We start from the raw sequence: 20679 nt of genomic DNA, 5'->3' as shown, positions 1-20679 counted from the left end.
TCAATAAAGGTCAAAAGGGTGTATGAAGTTATTTTGCTTCAATACACCACATAAGCTATTTTGATAATAAAGTGTGGTTGGTCGTGAGTCATCGATCCGGTCGTAACCGGCTAGACGAGCGGCGCCCGCGCACCGAGCATTGCGCACCAAGTGCAGCGCCGTGATTGTAGCGCAGTTTACGTTACAGGAGACTGCCAACAGTGCCACTCTATTGCCCCCTTATTCAATCTTTAACGGATCACCGTGTTTTGTTTTATCTTTTTTTTTTATATGTATTAATGTCAGTGACAGATAAGGACGTGGTAATATCAACAATAAAACCTTCATTCTTTTTACCAGTGTTTTTTTTGTTTGGGGGATGGATGACAATGACAGTATTTTTACGCGCCATCCATTTATATCATAGAGTAATATAAGTAAAAAAAGAGTGGTAACCCCATACATCAGTTTTCTTCCCACAACGCGCGTTATTTCGTAGTCGACACCTAGCGTCAAGTAGGGTAATATATCAGTATCGACAATAGATGTCGCGGCGAACAAAAACTCTAATGCTCAACAATATTCAGCTAATATTATAACCGGATTACTCGAAACTCTATTTTCAACTCCTTCTGCTTCTAATATTAGTTGTAAATTGTTTTAGCAGTACATTTTTCGTCAGTAGCGACACTTGTGCCATCTGGTGTCAAGTAGCGGTAGTGATAGTTCCACTACTTGACGTTAGATGTCGACTACGAAATAACGCGCATTTTTGGTAAGAAACTGATGTATGGAGTTACTACTTTCTTTACTTATATTACTCTATGATTTATGTGTAGTTAGGTTAGAGAGAAGTATTTTTGCACCCTTAATGAAATCACCAGGTACCTGGTGTTTTTCTATCATGAAGCGAGAAGGCTACATGAGAATTTATACATTGCATATTTATTCCGCCGCTATCTGTTTGTCTTTTGGACCGACACCATGTCGCCTTACTTGGTCGGCTCGAATAAATTAAAATGCAAAAATATATTTAATCAAACATCAAACCTGACGCACAGTGTTGACTATTCAGGTCACCGTATTTTTTATAACCGAAGAAGAGATAGCATTTTGCTATCAGAATCAAAAAGATAATGAGGTAGCATAGATATACGGTTAATTTTATAACTACCTAAATGCAATCGCATTTTGAGGCTATCACTTTCCATTCGATCATTTCATTTCTTGTAATATTTTTCCAGAAATAAGGCTGTCAATTAAGTACTTTTACTTTATAACGGACGATGCTGCAGAGGAAATGACGCAGGATAGAAAATGTCATGCGGACCTAGATAACACCTATCCAAACATTCTGAGAGCCTGTGTCTCTGATCTGAATGATCAATTATGACATCTCTCTAAGCTCTAAACTATCAGTCATACACAACGCGCATCCGTTATATCTACAGAGTCGTTATAATATCTATTGATATCTTGTATCAATGATAAAATTAACTTTTTCAAACTTCATCTTTTTTGATGCAGAATGTTGACTCTCTTTTCATTTTTAATACCTTATCAAATCTGTATCAAACAATTCCTCATACTTAAAGCTGCAGCTATAAAAAAGATAAAATTACGAAACGAAATTACACTCATTAAAGACCGCATCATCGATATCACTCGGTGAAGCGAAAAAAATAATGGCGTCTAGTATCTGTCCAATAGATTTATGAACGCTTTCTGAGCATTTCTTATCCGTAGATTTCGAAGCGATACGTTCGTAATAATACTTGACCTGGCAGTAATGCATTCGATTGATTAACTGCACCCACACGACTGAGAAATTCCTTAGATCATAAATCATATCGCTGCATTTCAACCGTACGACGTTTGTTTATTTGCACTGACTTGTAACATGTTTTGTTTACATTATAGCTTTCAGTATTTAAATATATTGGATATCAGCATGCATTCGATCGAAACAGAGAAGACTGTTTAGAATATTATTATATTGTAGTCTCTTCTGCGTTAGTAATTTGGTGACATCAAACATATGGAATTTGAAATATTCATTCAAAATATTGGTACCTGCTGGCCAGCCACAGCTACTCAGCGTGAGTGTAGGTCAAACCGGGCATATGTTACGATGAACTTTCTGTAACGACCCATTGAGGCCATGGAGTACCTTATTGATTTTGTCTATGTTGTGGACTTTGACAATCGGCCTGCAATGTCCAAATTCAACATGGCTGAAGATAGAGAACCTAAGAAAACCTCAGCCTAATTTAATAAATAAATTAACAACGACGCCAATTTCTTTATCTAGCTTTGCCAGTTCGAGGACTGAGAGCGAATGACATCACAACCACCGACTAAAGCCAAAGTGGAACATAAACGTTCGTCCCTCGAGAGTCTATAAGACATTTTGATAATGATCTGGTATGTAGACGGAACCATGCGGCCGCCCACGGCCCGCCCACGGCACGAGGCTTGCAAAACCCTGGACAGTTCCAAAAGCTTCGATGTCCTCTTCCTATCCAAACCAGTGCAAGGTTGAACACGAGATACGTAAGAACTAAGCGCGATTGGAGATCACTGTTACTGGATAGCTTGAGGCAAGAGCTCAGTAAACGCGGGAAATAACAGCCCTGTGTAGACATGGTGTGTCTAAATGAAAACTAACAAGGACTGAGTTTATATTAGTTGAAACTTCAAGAATAAAAACTTATATGACCAATTTTATAGCATTGTACTTAAATAATGGTGCTTTTTTTAATCAGTAATACATTTAAACATTTGTAGTAAGTACCTAATCAAAAACTACTCGCTATAAACATGTAAGAGCTGTTTCCCACTAACGTCCAGTTTTTTGCGGGTACGGTTTTTTGCAGGATCCCGTTTTAGTAGTATAAGGTGCTAATATAGTAACTTTCACACGAGGATTCTGTTTGCGGGATCCTGCATGCATACTAAAGAAAACTGGATCCTGCAAAAAAACCGTACCCGCAAAAAACTGGACGTCAGTGGGAAACAGCTCTAAGACGAAAATAACTAAGAAAATTAAGATATTTTATTTTTGGAGTCTCGCACCGCACTTGATGAATTAGGATTTCAGTTCAGACAGTACTTTTTTACTACTATATTTAATTTTTGTTGTTTATTTACTGATGGGCTTATTACAGTTATTACAAAACCACGATATCATTTATTCGTGACCGAATTGCATTTTCCTAACACATCGTAACTAGGTTCATAATTCCAAAAAAAAAACAAGGATGTGGGTCGTGTGTTAAGCACACAAAAAATACGTATGTAATGAGTCTGTAAACGAATGAGCAAGATATAGGCAACGCAAAACAGGTGTTGCTAATATATTACTAAATGCGATAGCTCAACTAAATTATTAATAACCTTGGTCAATATAGGAAATCTATAACGCGACTGGCTAGTAGCGTAGGTGTAGAACATAAATCAGATAAGTTCGATCTATTTTATTGGCTTCGGATATACAGACGTGACAAAACATTCAACATTGTTAATCTTTGAATTTAAAATGGAAAGTGGACGTTAGTTCCAAAATCAGCTAGAAGATTGCACAACCTGAGATTTAGAAACACTTTAAGCAGTCACCTAATATAGATTTTACCATATGTATAGCCACTACTAGGAGGAGTGGTAAATTCCAAAATAGCCAGTAAGCTAAATGTATACAGGGTGTCCCAAACTTATGGGACATGAAGGGGAAGTACCTTAAATATCGTAGATAGTGTATTTTGCTCAAAGAAGACTTTATGTTATTTTTAAAAGTTAGTAATTCTGCATTCATAGATTTTCTAAAAATTACTTGCTTCGTCTGGGAATCGAACCCAATTAAATGTCAAAAAAAAATCACCCTACTTTTATGATGCCAATCGAAAGAATAGCTAAAAAATAATAACTCTGCTTAAGTAACAATGTATTTTAAAAGAAAGGAACAACGTGAAATTAATAATTTTAATCAAATTAAAAACATACAGTAGAGTCCGGTTAGTACGACTTCGCATATAACAACCAACCGCTTATAGCGACGAAAGTATAGGCACTTGTTTGGTTTTAGTACAAGCTACTATGAAAGCACAACCGTTTATTACGACTCCGCTTATAACGACCGATCGCTTTTAACGACGGAAATTGACTCAAAATAAGTCCGTCAAGTCCGGTTACAACGACGAGCGACGTAGTTTTTACAAATAAATTGTTGGTAAGAAGCTTACTCCGTCCCGCGCATCCAACTCCCCTCCCCCTTTTGCCTATACGGAGCAAGATGAAATAGTCATGTGACTTTTCGTAATTTTGCAAACTAAATAAAACCCAATTCCCATTATTCAATTGAGCTTGAACTTCACATACATAATTATGTAATATTTTGGTAGGTAAGTACCTTCGAGCTGATCTGATGATGGACACAGGAGGTGGCCATAGGAACTGTGTGATAAAACAACGTCATCTTGATTAGATCCCCAAGAATTAAGACTTTATATTTTACGGGATTCGAGTAATTTGCGGAAGACGAGTGAGTACGCGTACCTTGAAAAGTGGTTTCTTCTAAACACACAAGTCTCTCCATTTAAGACAAGGTGTCGTAATACTAACGTAAATAAATATTTTAAAAGAAATGTTTATTTTTCTTTCATTATCGCATAAGTATTAATAAATACAAAATGATGTAATTATTTTGATTAAAAAAATATATTAAAATTGGCAGTTCGTTTTGTACGACGTCCGGTTAGTACGACGTAATATCAGCGGTCCCTTGGGCGTCGTTATAACCGGACTCTACTGTACATGAAACTGCCGTAGTCAATTAAGTGGGTATTTTTATGTAAATTAATTAATTAAATGCTCAAAATGTGATCCCTCTTGTCTTACGCAAATCGCCAATCTTTTAATGAGTCCGCTGCCTGTTGATTTTCTTATCATTTTATGGTGAATTATTTCTTCTTTTGCGTGAAAGATATGCTATACAAAAAGCGATATGAGAACGTGGGCGAGTTGCAAACAGAATTGTGCCATATCACATCGAGTGTTCATCAACAATTAGAACTTCATTCTAACTGTTTGTAAGATTATCAAACCGAATTTAAACGAATCTGTCCAAGCTGTTTTATCTTATATGTTTACAAACTAACAGCACATTATTATTTATTTATATTTATATCTATAAATATCTAATATAATGTATAATGTATCATACTTGGGGGAACCGGTAATAAAACCATCCTAACAAGACGAGGAGTGATTCAACGTCGCTAAATAGAACGACAAAGTTGAACAATTCGATAATTGGTCGCGCAAACGGCTTCAGCCAATTGAGGATAACGACTTGTGTCGACGAACTGCACTATACGTGGCAGGAGATTACGGCACTTGGGTGTAGTTAGATTGTATATCTACTATCTACTGTTTCAGGTTAACTAGTTTTCGCTTGCAAAAGAAGGAGGGGTTTGAGCTAAATCTCAAAGGTCTCACCAGAGAGATGGAGGCGAAAATCGCCAAAACCTGTAACGAATAAAATGGACGCCCCTAATATTTTACCTTACATTACAATTACAAACCAGGTGAAAGTAATAGGATATTAGTAGCCAGTATTGTAAAATTTGTATGTGAGTAAATTTTTCATACAAACATAACCAGTTTCTGACTTAGTAAGTCCCTATAGTATGTGCTGACTCAAATATAAGATGCATTTATGTTAGAAGTAGAGGCGCTTAGGCAATGACGGCTAGGAATTTGAAAATAAGACATTGAAAAGTTTTGCAAAGTCCTCGAGTCCTCTTATTTAATATTAATTTATTGCAGACTAAATGGGACGGAAATTATATGTCAGTATTTGAAAAGGACAGGTAGCAAACGCTTCAGACAGAAGCCGCGTTGAGATTTATAAATATTAAAAGGATACGATAATGTTAGACGTTCAACTAACATGAACGAAATTTCTCTTAGCAACGAAAGGGTAAACTCTTACCAAATAAACTCTGCCATAATGCTAATACAACACTTAAATATGTAACAAAAAGAGTTCTAAAGTAAATACAAGTGTCTTCAAACATGATAGGTCTGTAATGGTGTGCTGACGTGGACTTGCGAGGTACCGAATGGTTAAACCGAGCGTGGGTGTTCAAGGCTTTTGTTGTATGTAACCATCTTTATTGATTAAATCCTAAGCTTTAAAAAACATTGTAAACATTGCTGAATATCTTACTTATGAAGATTTGTTAAAATTTCAGTAAAAATTGGTAATTTCTCTGTTCTGTAAACATAAAAGAATTAAAGGCAAGATCATTATTGGTACCTATACCTTACCAGTCTAACGACGTCGAGATTTTTTTATTTATTAATACTACAAACAGGGGATGGCAACTAAGCCACAATAAATATATAGACATTACCATCTTGGAGAAATCGCTGACTTTTACCTACCACAACACAAGAAATCACGTTCAAGACAACGTAGTCTAGTTGTACAGTCACCTGCAATAATATGTTACTCTTCGAAGGCCGCAAAAATATGTGACACGCTCTTATGGCTCTACAATTAAGATCGAGTCAGATATTTTTGCGGCCTTCGTTGTGTAACATATTATTGCAGGTGACTGTACGAATTGTCACTATTTACTTATGGAATATTATCACTAAAAGAAATACTTATAACAAAAGCTGTCCATAACATAAAATAAACCATAAAAAGGAAAGCGGAACAAACACAGGAACATTGTGAACTAGTTTCTAGCGTTCAAAGATAAGGAACTCTTCCGCTACCATTAGTCCAAATTGAAGGGACAACTATTGTCGATGGCCTGAATTCGATTTATTGGTTATAAAATGGTTACAGAATCGATAGTATTACAGCCGCTCTACTTAAAGGAAAAAGCAACGCGGCATAATATTTACGAAAGCATTTGTTAACGTTATAAATCGACCGAGTAACATAGTTTTGTTAGCTTTTAACAGAATACCCAATAACCTATAATTGCTTTAACATACTGAGCTAAATCGCAGAGCAGAACTAAGTAAAGGATCATGTTTTATACTTAGTAACATGAACTAGAATAGCTTTATAAAGTCAATATTCAATTTCAAATGCAAACGCACATTCGTATTCATCGTTCAACTCATAAAAGGAATAAATGCCTCCATGACAGAAGTTATGTCAATGTTGTAATCAATAAACATACTAAACTATGTACTATATGGAATCTGGATTACAAAACGTTTAACTTGGACAAGAATATGGACGTTTTATCGATAGTTAAAGCAATTGTCAACTACAATGCCGACTCCCACTCAGTTAGTTGATGACATCACAAGAAATCGAAAGTGTCTGTATCTATTCTTGAAACCACAAAATGGGGAAAATGATTGGTTCGAGAGATTTGTATAAAGCTTGGAAATCGTTGTACAGCAGAGAACATATAATTTCAATCAGCTTAAAAAATGTCATTAACCGACTTCAATCTTTCGAAGGTTCTATTTAACATAGATTAATTGTTACTTTATTGTGATGTTACTTGTGTTTTAGTCTCGGAAAACGACATTTAATGACTTGGAAAGACTAATTTAATGAATGACCATAAATCTGTCACTGTTGGCATTTTAAACGGTGTAGTAAAGGTTTTTTTGTTAATAATTTTTATTATCTGTAGCTGGCAAATAACGCAAAATTCAACGGTACGAGATCAAGACAAAAAGAATGATCACTGACCACTGAAACATTCGTCAGACACCGACAGACAATCAACATTCAATTAAAATCATGTCCTTAGGAATAGGAACCTTCCTTTTTTGGAAAAGTTTGTCAATCAGCGCGAAATGCTGGTGGTGCGTGCATGAGGCTACTAAATCCGGCCAATGTTTGGCCTCAGGCGTCGCCCACGTGGCCGCGAAGGTTACTGGCATAACCAGTTATAGTGCTTGTCAACTTAGGACCGAGACTTAGCGCCTAATGATTAGCCAACATTTTGTAACTGTAAAACCGTCCTACGCGTCTTGACAGTTTGTCAATAATATTAGGCTGTCTATAATCTGTGTAAATGAAAGGAGCGTTAATATGTGACGCTGATTTCTTTAAATTACTGATAATTATGTAGGCAAAACGGCGTAATCATCCAAAGGAAAAAATCTAACAATGAAGCTAAATCAGTCATTGATTTAGATCAAAGGTACCTATATAAATCTGCCAATCGAAAATAAGACGGAATTAACGTATGACGAATTGTAACTTGTAACCACTCACTACTATTATGGTACAACAAATAGATCGTCATGTAAAGGAGTGTAATATAATGCGCGCCTATAGAAATGAAGGACGAATCATCAGTCATAAAGTAAAGCAATTTATGTGCGCTTATACGTACAATCGCCTTAACGGCCACACCGCAAATCCAACATTACATTGTCAACAACTACTTTTGCCGGCTAGCGTGTACCGTCAACACTCTTAGCTAACATAAACCTTATCACAAAGACATACAGTCCAGCAATGGGCAGTTAATAATGTTATTAGTACGGTTATTCAGATAGAAGTCGAAATCGCTCGTATGTCGGTCAGCGCTCGCGCGCTCGTGACGTCACGCGCAGGGAAGCCGCGGTGAGTCAACTGCCACGCGGCCTTCGCGTTGAAAAGCTTCGCCGGCTTGTTTTGTTGCGAACAAACGAATGTCGGTTCGGATTTATCAGCAGGCATTAGTCTGAATCCCAGGACAATGCTAAGGTTCTCATTTTCGTACTACCTCGAATCGAATCGAGTTTTGAACTTTGAGTTTGACTTGAAGAATGAATTCGATAATTTAATAAGCCGACGTTTAAAAAACTTACCCGACTACGGTATATTTGGTAACATAATAAAACATGTTAACCTTTGTCACCCACTTGATAAAAACGAATCAATGGACAGTGAACACCTCATTCACCTAAATCGGCTCAATACCTAGTTTTGACGTTAGGGTGGAAATGGGGGAATACACGACACAATTTTAATATAAATTAAGTAACTAGGTACTAAAATCATCCCTTTTCTGTACCTATACTACTTAGTCAAGGTAAATATTATAAAAAATAAGTTTCTGCTCTTTGCACGTCATCGAATTGAAATTATTCTAATGAGATCATAAATATTTGAATGTGTCATGTTGTCAATAAGTCCTTCCTTCTGGACTGATGACAATCAGACCAGCTCTATGAAATAATAATATTACAATGTCATCCAATTCGCAAAATGTCTGCTCAATAATAAATCTCCTCATCAAAATTGAAGTTTCTACATATAAAACAAGTTCCACTCCTCCAAGCACTGCTATGCTAATTTTAACAATGAATCCATCCAAACAAGGACCTGATAGTCATTTGAACGAAATGAGCTTCCAAAACCAGCTCGCTATCCACGGCGTTATAACCATCGGTAGAAGCCAGAGGCCCTCGATCGATGACGCAACCTTGGCCAGCAAGTGGGCGATATACCACGCCAAAGCAGTTTCAATCAGGAAGTGAACGCGTTTAGTCTAAGCCCTGCATAATGTTGAATTTTATGTTCAGGATTTCGGTAACTAAGATGATTAGAATTTCAATTAAAGGCGTAATTCAGTAAAGAGACTTATCATATCTGATACGTCCCAGGTAAAATCAAGATTAAAATACAAAGCTGTATGATGAGCTGTTTATTTTTCATTATTTTTCTTAGTCGAAGCACTCGACACCAGACACCACCATACAACGACGTAAAATTCTAGCAGAATAATGTGCGGTGTCTTTATCGCCATGTTATTTTTCGTTCACAGCGAATCTTGCGATCAAAAAAACATCAAAACATCAACAGTCTAAAAATCATCCTCATTCCCTCACCAATAAAAGTTTAATTAATTGAACAATGGATAAGCCGGCCTGCCGGTTTGATGGGACGTCAAGGTAGAGCATAGGTTGATCAGACAAATACTTGTATTGCTCAATTTGGCGACCACGAAGGTTAATGGGAAGTCTCGAGTCGTCTCTATCATAAAAATGTTATCTTAAGCAATTGACAAAAAATAAGGTCCTGTAGTATGACTCAACCAAAGTTTATTTAAAGAGAATCAATACATTCAATTATATTTATAACTAAATTAATTAGTCCCGCTTTACTGCAATTTCTCCACTAGATTGCAGACGTTGCAGTTTAAATAAAATTCTAACCGTCAATATAAATTTTACATCGTTATTGTCAGTATTTCAGGAGCCGAGAAGTGCGAGGATTTTGCAAAGGGTGTATGTATATAATAGGCTAATAGCATGTCGAAACGTTGATCGTATTCCATGGCACCACGGCGGTTATAAATAAGTCCGCTGGCGAGGACGAGGCCTTGCGCGGCGACAGCCATATACGGTGCGCTTGCGGATTGTGCGGTGCCTCTGAGGACCGCACTGACGTATTCTCTAGACACTGGCACAACAATCTTCAGTGTTTGTTTAAAGCCGTCATAGAGATATTAGAGATACGTCGAAAAGTTATGGGGTAGAAACGTGAAGTCTCTTTACATTTTCATAGACACAGCAGGAAAAATATGTTTGATTTGAAAAGGAATCCGTCGCCAATACCGTAGAGTACAAAAAAAAGAATTTGTGTTAGACGCCTATTTACAAAAAAAACTTCATCTTCTTTTATTGCTGAGGATCGCGACCACATAAGATCTTTCTTTGACTGTTGATCACGCAGAGTATACAGCATACAGTAAACAGTAACTGACTTTATCACAATTTCAGACCATTTGCCCACGTAGGCACAGTATACATGTAGAGTAAGTAGACTTCGCAGCGTCTTCCCATAGTCTTTCTGTTTCCAATAAGGTTTAGGAGAACAAAAATTTAAAGACAGAATCTCAAGACTGCTCATTGTAATACTAACCCCCAGTCGATTGCAATAAATGAATGCATGCAGAATGTTTTGCTGTAGGTCATCCAATGGCTATATTATACACAAAAGGCCGACAGACTCGTGCAGGAAGCTGTTAATGGAGCTGCACAACTGCCCAGGAATATAATAAGTAGCAAGGTTGGGTGGCAAGGTTGGGTGCCCAGGTCCAAGGAAAACGTGAACTCTCATCTATGACAAGTTACTGATGTGGCGTAGGAAAGTTTCCAAAATTGCGAAATTTCCACATTGAAAGATTTCGGAAATATCTCATATTTTTGTATGGGGACCAATATTATGTTTCCAAGATGAAATTTGCCTTAGTTTCCTGTGAAATTTGTCTGAGATTTTCGAGAACATTTCGGATTTCTTGGAAGCTTTCTGCATATCTTTAACTTCAGCAGATCTCAGGTCTATTGGGGATTCCAATACAGGTTTCTGTAAGTGCACCGGCACAAAAATATGAAATAGAAATTTCGAACACATAATATGTAATGACCTTTTATCTGCTAAATGGTAGCTCACAGAAATTACTTTATTTGTTATAATGAGTGCTTGTCACAGAAAGGTCTTTCAGCATGCCTGTGCCCTCACATTATCCAACATTTTCAGCAGTACCATGGTGGAAATAATATACAGAAATAAAACCCAACTCTCCCTTCTGTGTGTATTCACCCAACGGTATGCATACACTTACACCTCTCCAATTTTCCTTTCAAATGGTCTGATGTCTGATTGGTTGTAGTGTGCCAGCACCCACTCTTGATATGATCCACCCATCTGGTATATTTTATGAGGTCTGCCACCCCATGTAGTGGAAGAAGAAATCCATTAATGTGTAGGACTAAAAGCCAATTAGCCAACAAATTATTAAGTTAACTACAGTGTTTTCTTGTTGAGGAGTAATTTATGAATGTATTTTCTGTAGTACTTAGCAACTATTTATATATGTGAAATTTATTTACAGAAATAAAATTAATTTATTTTTATTTATATAAACTGTAAAACCAGGTTTGGATGTTGGTTAGGGTATTATTCCATTTGTCCAATATCTGTCAATGCGTCTCACTCTCACATTAAGCAAAATGTGAGACAAGATATACATTGGACAAAGAAATTGGACAGGTGGAATACCACCCTTAGAAATGAAGTATGCTGATCAGGAAATAAAGGCAAATTCACAGAAACTCAATTAATCCAAATTAGGTTACTTATTTCTACAGAACTCTAACATTTATGAACAGTGGATGAAATAAAATTTGCACTAATTTGGCATTTAAATTGCCCAAGAGATTAATGCAAATTATATTTTGGCAATTACACACACAACACAAACATTACTTTGTTGTACCTAGGTAAGCCAAGTTCTTAACACATGCAGTGTCGAAAACCTGACTATCGGGTTTTTTATGATTTCGGGATTGTGGTACTACTGCTTTATATGACAAAATTGTTGTGGTCTGGTGCCGATGTCTTGTTTGACTGGGTGGCAATGAATGTGTTAAACTTAACCTTTTATATTTGTGTAGTCATCAAAAATCTTGGGTAAACCTTGGTTGTGCTGTATAGAGCAGAAAGACATTCTTGAAAAATATGCAAATAGATGACTAAAAATTTGGCCAGGATCCTTATCAGACAGACAAGAGGTGAAGAATCAACTAGATTGGATCATTGTGCAGTTGCAAGTTGTGGGTGAATTGCAATTCTTTGTGGCAACTATGCCAAGTGGATGGAAACAGGCACTGAATGGTGAACGGACACAATAACCCTATTCTTCTTCTTATAACTACCATTATTCATCAAAATTAAAAATCTGTAGAAATTCACACACTCGTTGCTGCATTAATATACTTATAGCCCCTTTAGTAACCATTTTTAAAATGTTGAGTATAAAAACATAATGTATTGTATCTACAGAAGAAGAAACTAACTTGCTGATCAGAAAATAGTGAAATCAGAAAGCAAAATGTTTATTCTTTGACTCACACTCTTACTCATATAAAGTAATCAAAATATATGATGTGTCAACAAATCACTGCATAGGCTTCATGTTAGCAATACATGGCCTTTTCTCAAGCGCTGCCAACAGAAAAAGAACATTTAAAGCTGTGAATTTCTGAGGTTGTGGGTATATTACCTTCTAAAATGTATGTATTTTTTTATGAAACTGGATTCAACCAGATATTTCAGTAAGCTATTGACCCAACATAATATCAAATCAGACCTGGACTACAATAACACTTATAACTGTGGAAGAAAAGACATGTCAGATTTCAGGACTACCAAATAATAAATGCAAAGAAATTTGGCAAAATATTTTGGGATACACTTAATTTTTACTAGTTTATCTAAAGACTAAGAGGCGTTGAATCATACGTCTATCGCCGATTTTGCAATATGATTCATATGAGCAGGATAAGGTATTTTCGATTGGTTTCAGCAACCGGCGCGAAAAATCACCAGAAATAGAATCAATCGCTTCAAGATCTAGTTGGTTAAACCCCAAAGAGATTCTAAGCTTCATAGCACTTACCATCTGTTCTTTTGATGTTGATGTTAATCCCAGACTGGATCTTCACAGTTCCGTCATCCATTTTAGCACTGATTTAGGCACCACGTACACCATAGAACATTATTTCGCAACGAACCCTTGTTCAAATATGGTCTAACACTTAATGGAATTACACATGAGAACCGGTGAAAATTACAAATAAATTTCTACACCCAGATTGACAGTTATATTGAGCAGTTAGCTACACACTTCAGACTGGAACGTTTCAAATTTGTTTCACTACAACAGTCAAATCAATCACTTTACTTCTAATGGCTACCAATGTAACGAAATTGATTTGAAAATTTAAAAAAATAATGACGAAATAAAAGAGCAATAATATAGTTATTTAAATTATTACGGTTACAATATAACAGAGAATTCCAAAATTATCTCACTGAACACCAATGCATCGAAAATTAGCGAATAGTTGCCAGTTCTCATTCGTGCTTGCCATTCTTAAGTATTTGATTATTTTTCCATAAGATAAAAGTGTTTGTTTAGATTATTTTTGACTTTTATTCGTTCTAATATTTCACATTTTGTATGTTACTTTAAATCGAGTAATAATATTTTTGTAATATAATTATTACAATTATGGCGAATAAATTCCGTCACGTCTTGCCTAAAATTCCTAAATCGATCGATTATATCTTTGTGCCGGGTGCACAACACTACAATAATTACCATAGATAAGAAAACTCAACTCAATATAGATAGAGATTTAACGTAATCGAAAGCTCGATTGATTGATAATAGGTATCGTGTGCTGAATAAATTCCATAGTATAATCTAATTTAATTAATTTATTGCACCAATATCGATTATTTTTGAACAAGTTTTTTAAATAAATTAAATAACATGACCAAAACATGTCGGATATTATATTTCATTATTGAGAATTTCATCGAATGATTAATCGATATTTATAGGGACAGTATTTTTTATTCGTCATCAACTCGAATGTTGTCTAGACATTAGAGTACTCGACTGCTCGCGGCGCCGGCGGAGCGGGGCGAGCGGCGCTGTGGTGAGGTACCAGAAGGAAACTTGTCTGTCAAAGTGTCAATGTAACAATTTAGCACAAGGATTTATGCGGCAATTGTATTGTAAAATCCCGGAAATTTATCACTGAAATGGAAAACGAATTCAAATTGTCGCATAAAGCCAAGAAAAGGATCAAGGATGTAAAAAGGAAAGCTCGACCAGGTGAGTTTACAAAACAAGCTAAGATTTTGCAACATTTTAGTCTACTTCGTTTTGAAGAATTCATGATGATTTTACAAGTATATAAGGGTTTTTTTTTTATTTTAACAAAAGTATGGTTTACTTGAATTTAGTGTCTTTGAAACATTAGTTCTAAATACATCTCGTATTGTACAAGTTCTAGAAAGATCTCCATCAACGCGTGGCTAACGTTTGGTTCTTTCACTATTTGATTTAAGCAACATTTGCGACCTTCGATTATCGTGTGAAGTCTTGTTTTTGTCACTAGGTTATTGAAATACGTGATGGAAACTAGTTAAAGCGTCATTAATCTAGACCAATCAATTTCAGTTTTTATCTTATCAAGTACATTAATTTTGGCTACTCACATTTTTCAGGTGCTAATAACATTGTTTTGTATACCCACAGAGTTAGCAGACAAGTACCAATGGACCGCCTGCAAGTATGCAGGTAACTTTGAGGAATTCCTCAAATGTAATGACAATGTAGACAGAATAAGCGAGACCCTGGTCTCACCACAAGAATTTATAGACAAATACGAGAAAATTTATAAACCTGTAGTAATAACTAATGTCCAGACAAACTGGAAAGCTAATCACAAGTGGACTTTAGATAGACTAGCCAAAAAGTATCGGAACCAAAAATTTAAATGCGGGGAAGACAATGAGGGTTATAGTGTTAAGATGAAAATGAAGTATTACGTAGAGTATGCAAGGACAACGACTGATGATAGTCCGCTTTATATTTTTGATAGTAGTTTTGGAGAGCATCCACGGAGGAAAAAGCTCCTTGAAGACTATGAGGTCCCTAGATATTTTAGGGATGATTTGTTTAAGTATTGTGGTGAAGAGAGAAGACCTCCATACCGCTGGTTCGTGATGGGGCCACAGCGGTCGGGGACTGGCATCCACATCGACCCGCTGGGAACAAGTGCCTGGAATGCTTTAGTGTTTGGTCACAAGAGATGGTGTCTGTTTCCGACGCAGACTCCAAGGGAGCTAATTAAGGTGACCGGAGCTATGGGGGGAAAACAGAGAGATGAAGCTATTACTTGGTTTAAGCTTATTTACCCAAAGACTCAACTAGATAGCTGGCCAAAGGAATATAAACCTGTAAGATATGAAGTTATTACTTTTTATTTCATCTATCCAAATAGTGCTCTGTTGTGTCTTAAACAGCACAACAAAAACAGATGCTGTAAATAGAATATATTGCTCTAAGTGCAGTGCAGGAAAAGATTTATATTCGTACTACTAGTTTTACAAAATAATATCTTTTACTAAATACTTTAGATTTATTGACATAAGCACTTCAGATAATCTTTTTATCATGATACGCATGTCATTAAAGAATATTTTAGAAACATAAATGTTGAGTATTTTTTCAGGTTGAAATTCTGCAGAAGCCTGGTGAAACAGTATTTGTCCCCGGGGGTTGGTGGCATGTTGTCTTGAACTTGGATGACACTGTAGCAGTTACGCAGAATTTCTGCAGCCGCACCAACTTCCCTGTCGTCTGGCATAAAACTGTCCGTGGACGTCCAAAACTGTCCAAAAAGTGGGTTAAAGTACTAGAAGCCAAGGAGCCAGATTTGTACAAAATTGCAAGTGGCATGGACCTTACCCAAGGCACTGGAGTGGCCTCGGACAGTTCATCTAACAGTAGTTCCTCGAGCAGTGATAGTGATAGCAGCTCCTCGGGTAGCTCCAGCGAAGATGACAGTGGCCAGGAAAGCATTTCTGCACACAAAAAGAAGAAGCGAAGGAAAATGTGAACACCAAAAAGCCTTACTACTGTTAACCTAATAAAAAATTAAGCACCAAGAGAGTCAGACGTATCCAATATTTTAGTATATGTTATTTGTAAGCCTACCTTTGTTTTTTGTATTATTAGACATAATTGACTAATATTAATTATCGTTGTTTTCATAATAATGAACAATATCAATATATCATTTTGTTAACAGAAGACATAATATTCTTTATGAATAAAGTATTCATGCAGTGTAACAAGTAGTTTCCTTAAGAAATATTAATTATAAGAAGTACGGAACATTAAAAGCCAGTGATTTGTTGACACAGACGACGAAATTGCAACAAATATAGTAAGAATACGACCACAATATACAGGAGAACAGAATGAGACCATGAATCGTATATAACTAGATCAGGCTTGAGGGGGGGGGGAAGTGACCGAACAGGATAGTCTTATATATCTTTCAGTAGGAGTAGCAGCGAAAGAGCTATTATTGTTTGTCCTTGTCACAGTCTCACATTTTTTTTATTTCCCACCGTAAATTTAGTTTGGATTATGGTGGGCAACAAATAAATTCGACCAATTATTATAGTGTCGCATTGCGTACTATGTTTTGTCCATAGAGGTACAATAATATAGAGATGAAACGGGGGTTACGGGGGAGGGGCCAAACGACCGAACGAGATGCACTTATGGAACTTTCAGTAGGAGTAGCAGAGAAGGCGGTATTATTGATTGTCCTTGTCACAGTCTCACTTTTTGTTTGTTCCCCACCTTTATATTAGTATGAAGAATGGTGGGCAACAAATGAATTCGACCAATCACAGTGTCGCATTTGCGTATGTTTTGTCCCTCACGGAGGCTCGCGTATACCACTTCTAGACCATCCTGCCTTCTATGGTTTTGTCCCTCACGGAGACACGCGTATAGCACTTCTATAGGATCCTACCTTCTATGAATGAGACACAATTATCCCTTTCCATTCAAACAAATAGCTGCGTCCCTATCATACAAAATGCAAACAACGACTAAAGTCGTACCGTAATCGAATTTGACTAAACGTAAAATTAATGTGTCTCAACGCTACTAAACGTCATTCCCAGAAACTGGCAGCTCAGTATTGTCTATGGTTTTCGGCAGCCATTTGTTATCCTTGCTAAAGTTCCTGTAAAACCACAAAAATGTTGAGATCAGTAACGGGAAATCTGGCCAATGTCTTCAAAAGGTCTCTGGTTCCTACGGTGAGGGTCAATGGTGCCTTCCAAGTGCGAAAATCCCATGGCGGCCCCGTCGAGTCCGATGAAGAATTCGACTGCAGGTTAGTTTATCATTGACGTGAATTTCGAGTTATGTAACTGAAAAGTAGGAAAATCTTGACATTACCAATAACATTTTCACGATTTCGTATACCGAATAATGTTCTTTTATTATTGGTGCATTTCATTAATGAGTATTATTTATTTTAGCATGTGGACTTAGGTTTCCACTATCCTCTTAGATAAGAAGTCATAAGGTGTTTAATGTTATGTCAGTCAATTTTCCTTATGCACCTACATGCATTACGGACAAATATCACTGTAATAATAATATATGACTTAGTTAATGACTTCTAAGAAGCATTGGAAAATCTGTAAAATAATATTGATTTTGCTCCAATTGCTTGTTTGGATAAATCTCCTTCATCATTTTATTGTTCACTAGTCAATATATTTTGCATGAGCATGAAATATCTGCTAGAAAAAAACTAGTGGTCAAAGGACCTATGGTGGTCTCTGGGAGCACTTGAAACTTGAGTGTGTAAATTTATAAACTTCTGTTTATAAAATGTAAATTTTTACTATCTGAACCCGTTGTTGACTTTATGATAGTGTCAGGCCTATATTGTCATTCATAAAATTAATTTATATTGTTCATAAAAGTTTAGAGTCTCACATAGTTAAACAAGTGGCTGATGATGTCTGTGATGCTGATGTGTAGACCTTACCCTTACCTTACAAAGTTTCCCTCTTAAAATTTACAAAGTTTCCAAAAACTAAATGAACAAGAAAAATCCTTATATTGATCCTTATATTAAAATCCCAATATTTCACAAGAATCTATTGAAATGTAAGACCTGTAGAGAACTGGTAGCCAGACATCATTTTTTTTTTTGCTTTACTTAAAAAAGAGGTAGAGATGTTCACTACAATGTTGTTACTTACTCGCTTGGTATATAAACACAATAGGCTTGTGCCTGCTCGGTCACTACAGAGAGCGCTCCGCTCTCGGTCAATCGGTCAAACGAACTAGTTCGGTCTTTTAGTTCCTTTAGTTCAGTTCGGTCTTTGAGAGCTGGGAATGTATGAATCGATTTTACAGTAGTTTTTTCCTAAATCTTTGGCAACTGAATTACGATTCAAGTTGTACGATACTATATGACGATTAAACATCAAAAAGCTAGACATAATAAAATAATATAAAAAAAACAGAAAAAATATTTGATTTTTCTTCATACTTTTCAGGTTTAGGACTGTTTGTCACTCTTTTTTCTCGTTCGCACTCGTGCCAGCGTCATTGTGAACCATTTCGTTCAGTCTATTTTCTGTTTCACTCATGTCAAGCGCTCACCAATCCCACTGAACTAAAGGACCTAAAGACCGATTAAGAGCGTACAAAAAGATTTAGTTCCTTTCGGTCCTTGATGGGATTTCATTCTTAACAGTTCTTAGTTCATGACCGACACAAGCCTAAAACACAATAGAAAATGATGGCCAAATGTATAGCTGACTTGCTCTGTAATAGGCCATGCAGTTTTTCTTTTAATAGCAAACTTTGATCACACCTATTGGAAATACAGTTAAATACTTATTAATCTTATTATAGAAGAGTTGAAATTTAATTTCTTATAGTAATTTCTTAGTAGTCATAATTGTTTGACATCTAAGTGCAATCCAATTGTAATAACAGTGTCTATTTCCTATTTACAGATATGAGCAGTTCTTCAACAGACCCGATATTGATGGCTGGGAAATCCGCAAGGGCATGAATGACCTCTGTGGTATGGATTTGGTACCTGACCCAAAGATCATCAGGGCCGCCCTGCACGCCTGCCGCCGCGTCAATGACTACTCCCTCGCTGTTAGGTTCATCGAGGCCTGCAAGGACAAGTGCGGCGCGAAACAGAGCGAAATCTACCCATACATCATCCAAGAAATCCGACCGACCCTCACAGAACTCGGCATTGAAACTCCTGAGGAGCTAGGCTATGATAAGCCAGAATTAGCTTTAGAAAGTGTATATGAAATGTAAGGCCATGTGACATTATCAAATTAAGTTGTAGAAGGATTTGTATAATAGTTTTCTTGTCGATTTTTATTTAAAAATTGTGGAAAAGCACACCTTTACCGTTGTAACAGCAAATGTTAATCGACTTGCTTATTACCTAATGTATAAAGCATTAGTGGAATATGTTTGTTGTTTCATTTTTATATTTGTGTTTTTATACTCCCGTTGTTTTTGTTAACATTGACAGATTGTTTCCCAGTTCATATTGATATAATAAACATTATGTGCATTCCTTTTTGCTTGTTTCTTAAACTAGTTTATAAACCTATAAATCTCGAGAATGTTCAGAACATTGTTCGCTCAAAAACTTCGCGCTGGCTCTAGTTGTCAGTACAGAAGCGGAAGTTTTACTTTTCAGTACTTTGAAATCAATAAGAACTACTGGGGGTAACAGTCAAGTCAGCGTCAGTAAAGGATGAAACAACGTGCCAAAAGTATCTGATGCCACCTTAGAGGATATAACCAAACGGAGACGCCTTGTCTGTAATTTTCGGTACAAACATAGAGGGTAGGATCCTATAGAAGTGGTATACGAGTACCTCCGTGTGGGACAAAACATACTCAATGCGACACTGTGATTGTTCGAATTTATTTGTTGCCCACCATAATCCATACTAAATTTACGGTGGGGAACAAAAAATATGTGAGACTGACAAGGACAAACAATAATAGCGCTTTCGCTGCTATTCCTACTGAAAGATACATAAGACTATCCCGTTCGGTAATTTCCCCCCACCCCTCATTCCAGATCCAGTTATATCCTAGATTCATGGGTACAAAACAGTCTGCCGATTTTTGCGGGGGAGGGGCACGTCAAATGTATACGTAACGTAAAAATAGCCATGTCAGTCCATACAATGTGTATGACCATTGGCCGCTTCTGTTTTCAACAGAGGGGAACGCCTGTTAATGGCTACTCAACTCCGTTTGGTTATATCCG

The 20679-nt window shown here is 36.5% G+C and overlaps 3 protein-coding genes across 4 annotated transcripts in view; 2 read left to right on the top strand and 1 right to left on the bottom strand.

Annotated features, from left to right (window-relative positions):
- LOC134789732 (kinesin-like protein KIF2A) overlaps positions 1-13798 on the bottom strand; it is a 73680-nt gene extending 59882 nt beyond the window's left edge. Inside the window, exon 1 of the mRNA XM_063760365.1 lies at positions 13416-13798. Coding sequence (XP_063616435.1) covers positions 13416-13476 — 61 coding nt within the window. The 5' untranslated portion in view covers positions 13477-13798. The remainder of the gene's footprint in view (positions 1-13415) is intronic.
- LOC134789724 (cytochrome c oxidase subunit 5A, mitochondrial) overlaps positions 1-19974 on the top strand; it is a 193582-nt gene extending 173608 nt beyond the window's left edge. Inside the window, exons 2-3 of one of the 2 annotated variants that reach the window (XM_063760357.1) lie at positions 17593-17733; positions 19382-19974. In XM_063760357.1, coding sequence (XP_063616427.1) covers positions 17597-17733; positions 19382-19703 — 459 coding nt within the window. In that variant the 5' untranslated portion in view covers positions 17593-17596 and the 3' untranslated portion in view covers positions 19704-19974. Of the gene's footprint in view, positions 1-17533; positions 17734-19381 lie in introns of those variants that run through there. The other variant, XM_063760356.1, reaches the window with a different exon arrangement.
- On the top strand, positions 14443-16672 carry LOC134789669 (bifunctional arginine demethylase and lysyl-hydroxylase PSR). Its single transcript, XM_063760264.1, has 3 exons — positions 14443-14642; positions 15069-15772; positions 16048-16672. Exons 1-3 carry the CDS (start codon positions 14570-14572, stop codon positions 16432-16434), a joined length of 1164 nt encoding a protein of 387 aa, XP_063616334.1. The 5' UTR covers positions 14443-14569; the 3' UTR covers positions 16435-16672.
- Positions 19975-20679: the final 705 nt, after the last annotated feature.

This window comes from Cydia splendana, chromosome 4 (assembly GCF_910591565.1).
Source record: "Cydia splendana chromosome 4, ilCydSple1.2, whole genome shotgun sequence".
NCBI classification, from domain to species: domain Eukaryota; kingdom Metazoa; phylum Arthropoda; class Insecta; order Lepidoptera; family Tortricidae; genus Cydia; species Cydia splendana.
This window is presented reverse-complemented; position numbering and strand designations above follow the sequence as displayed.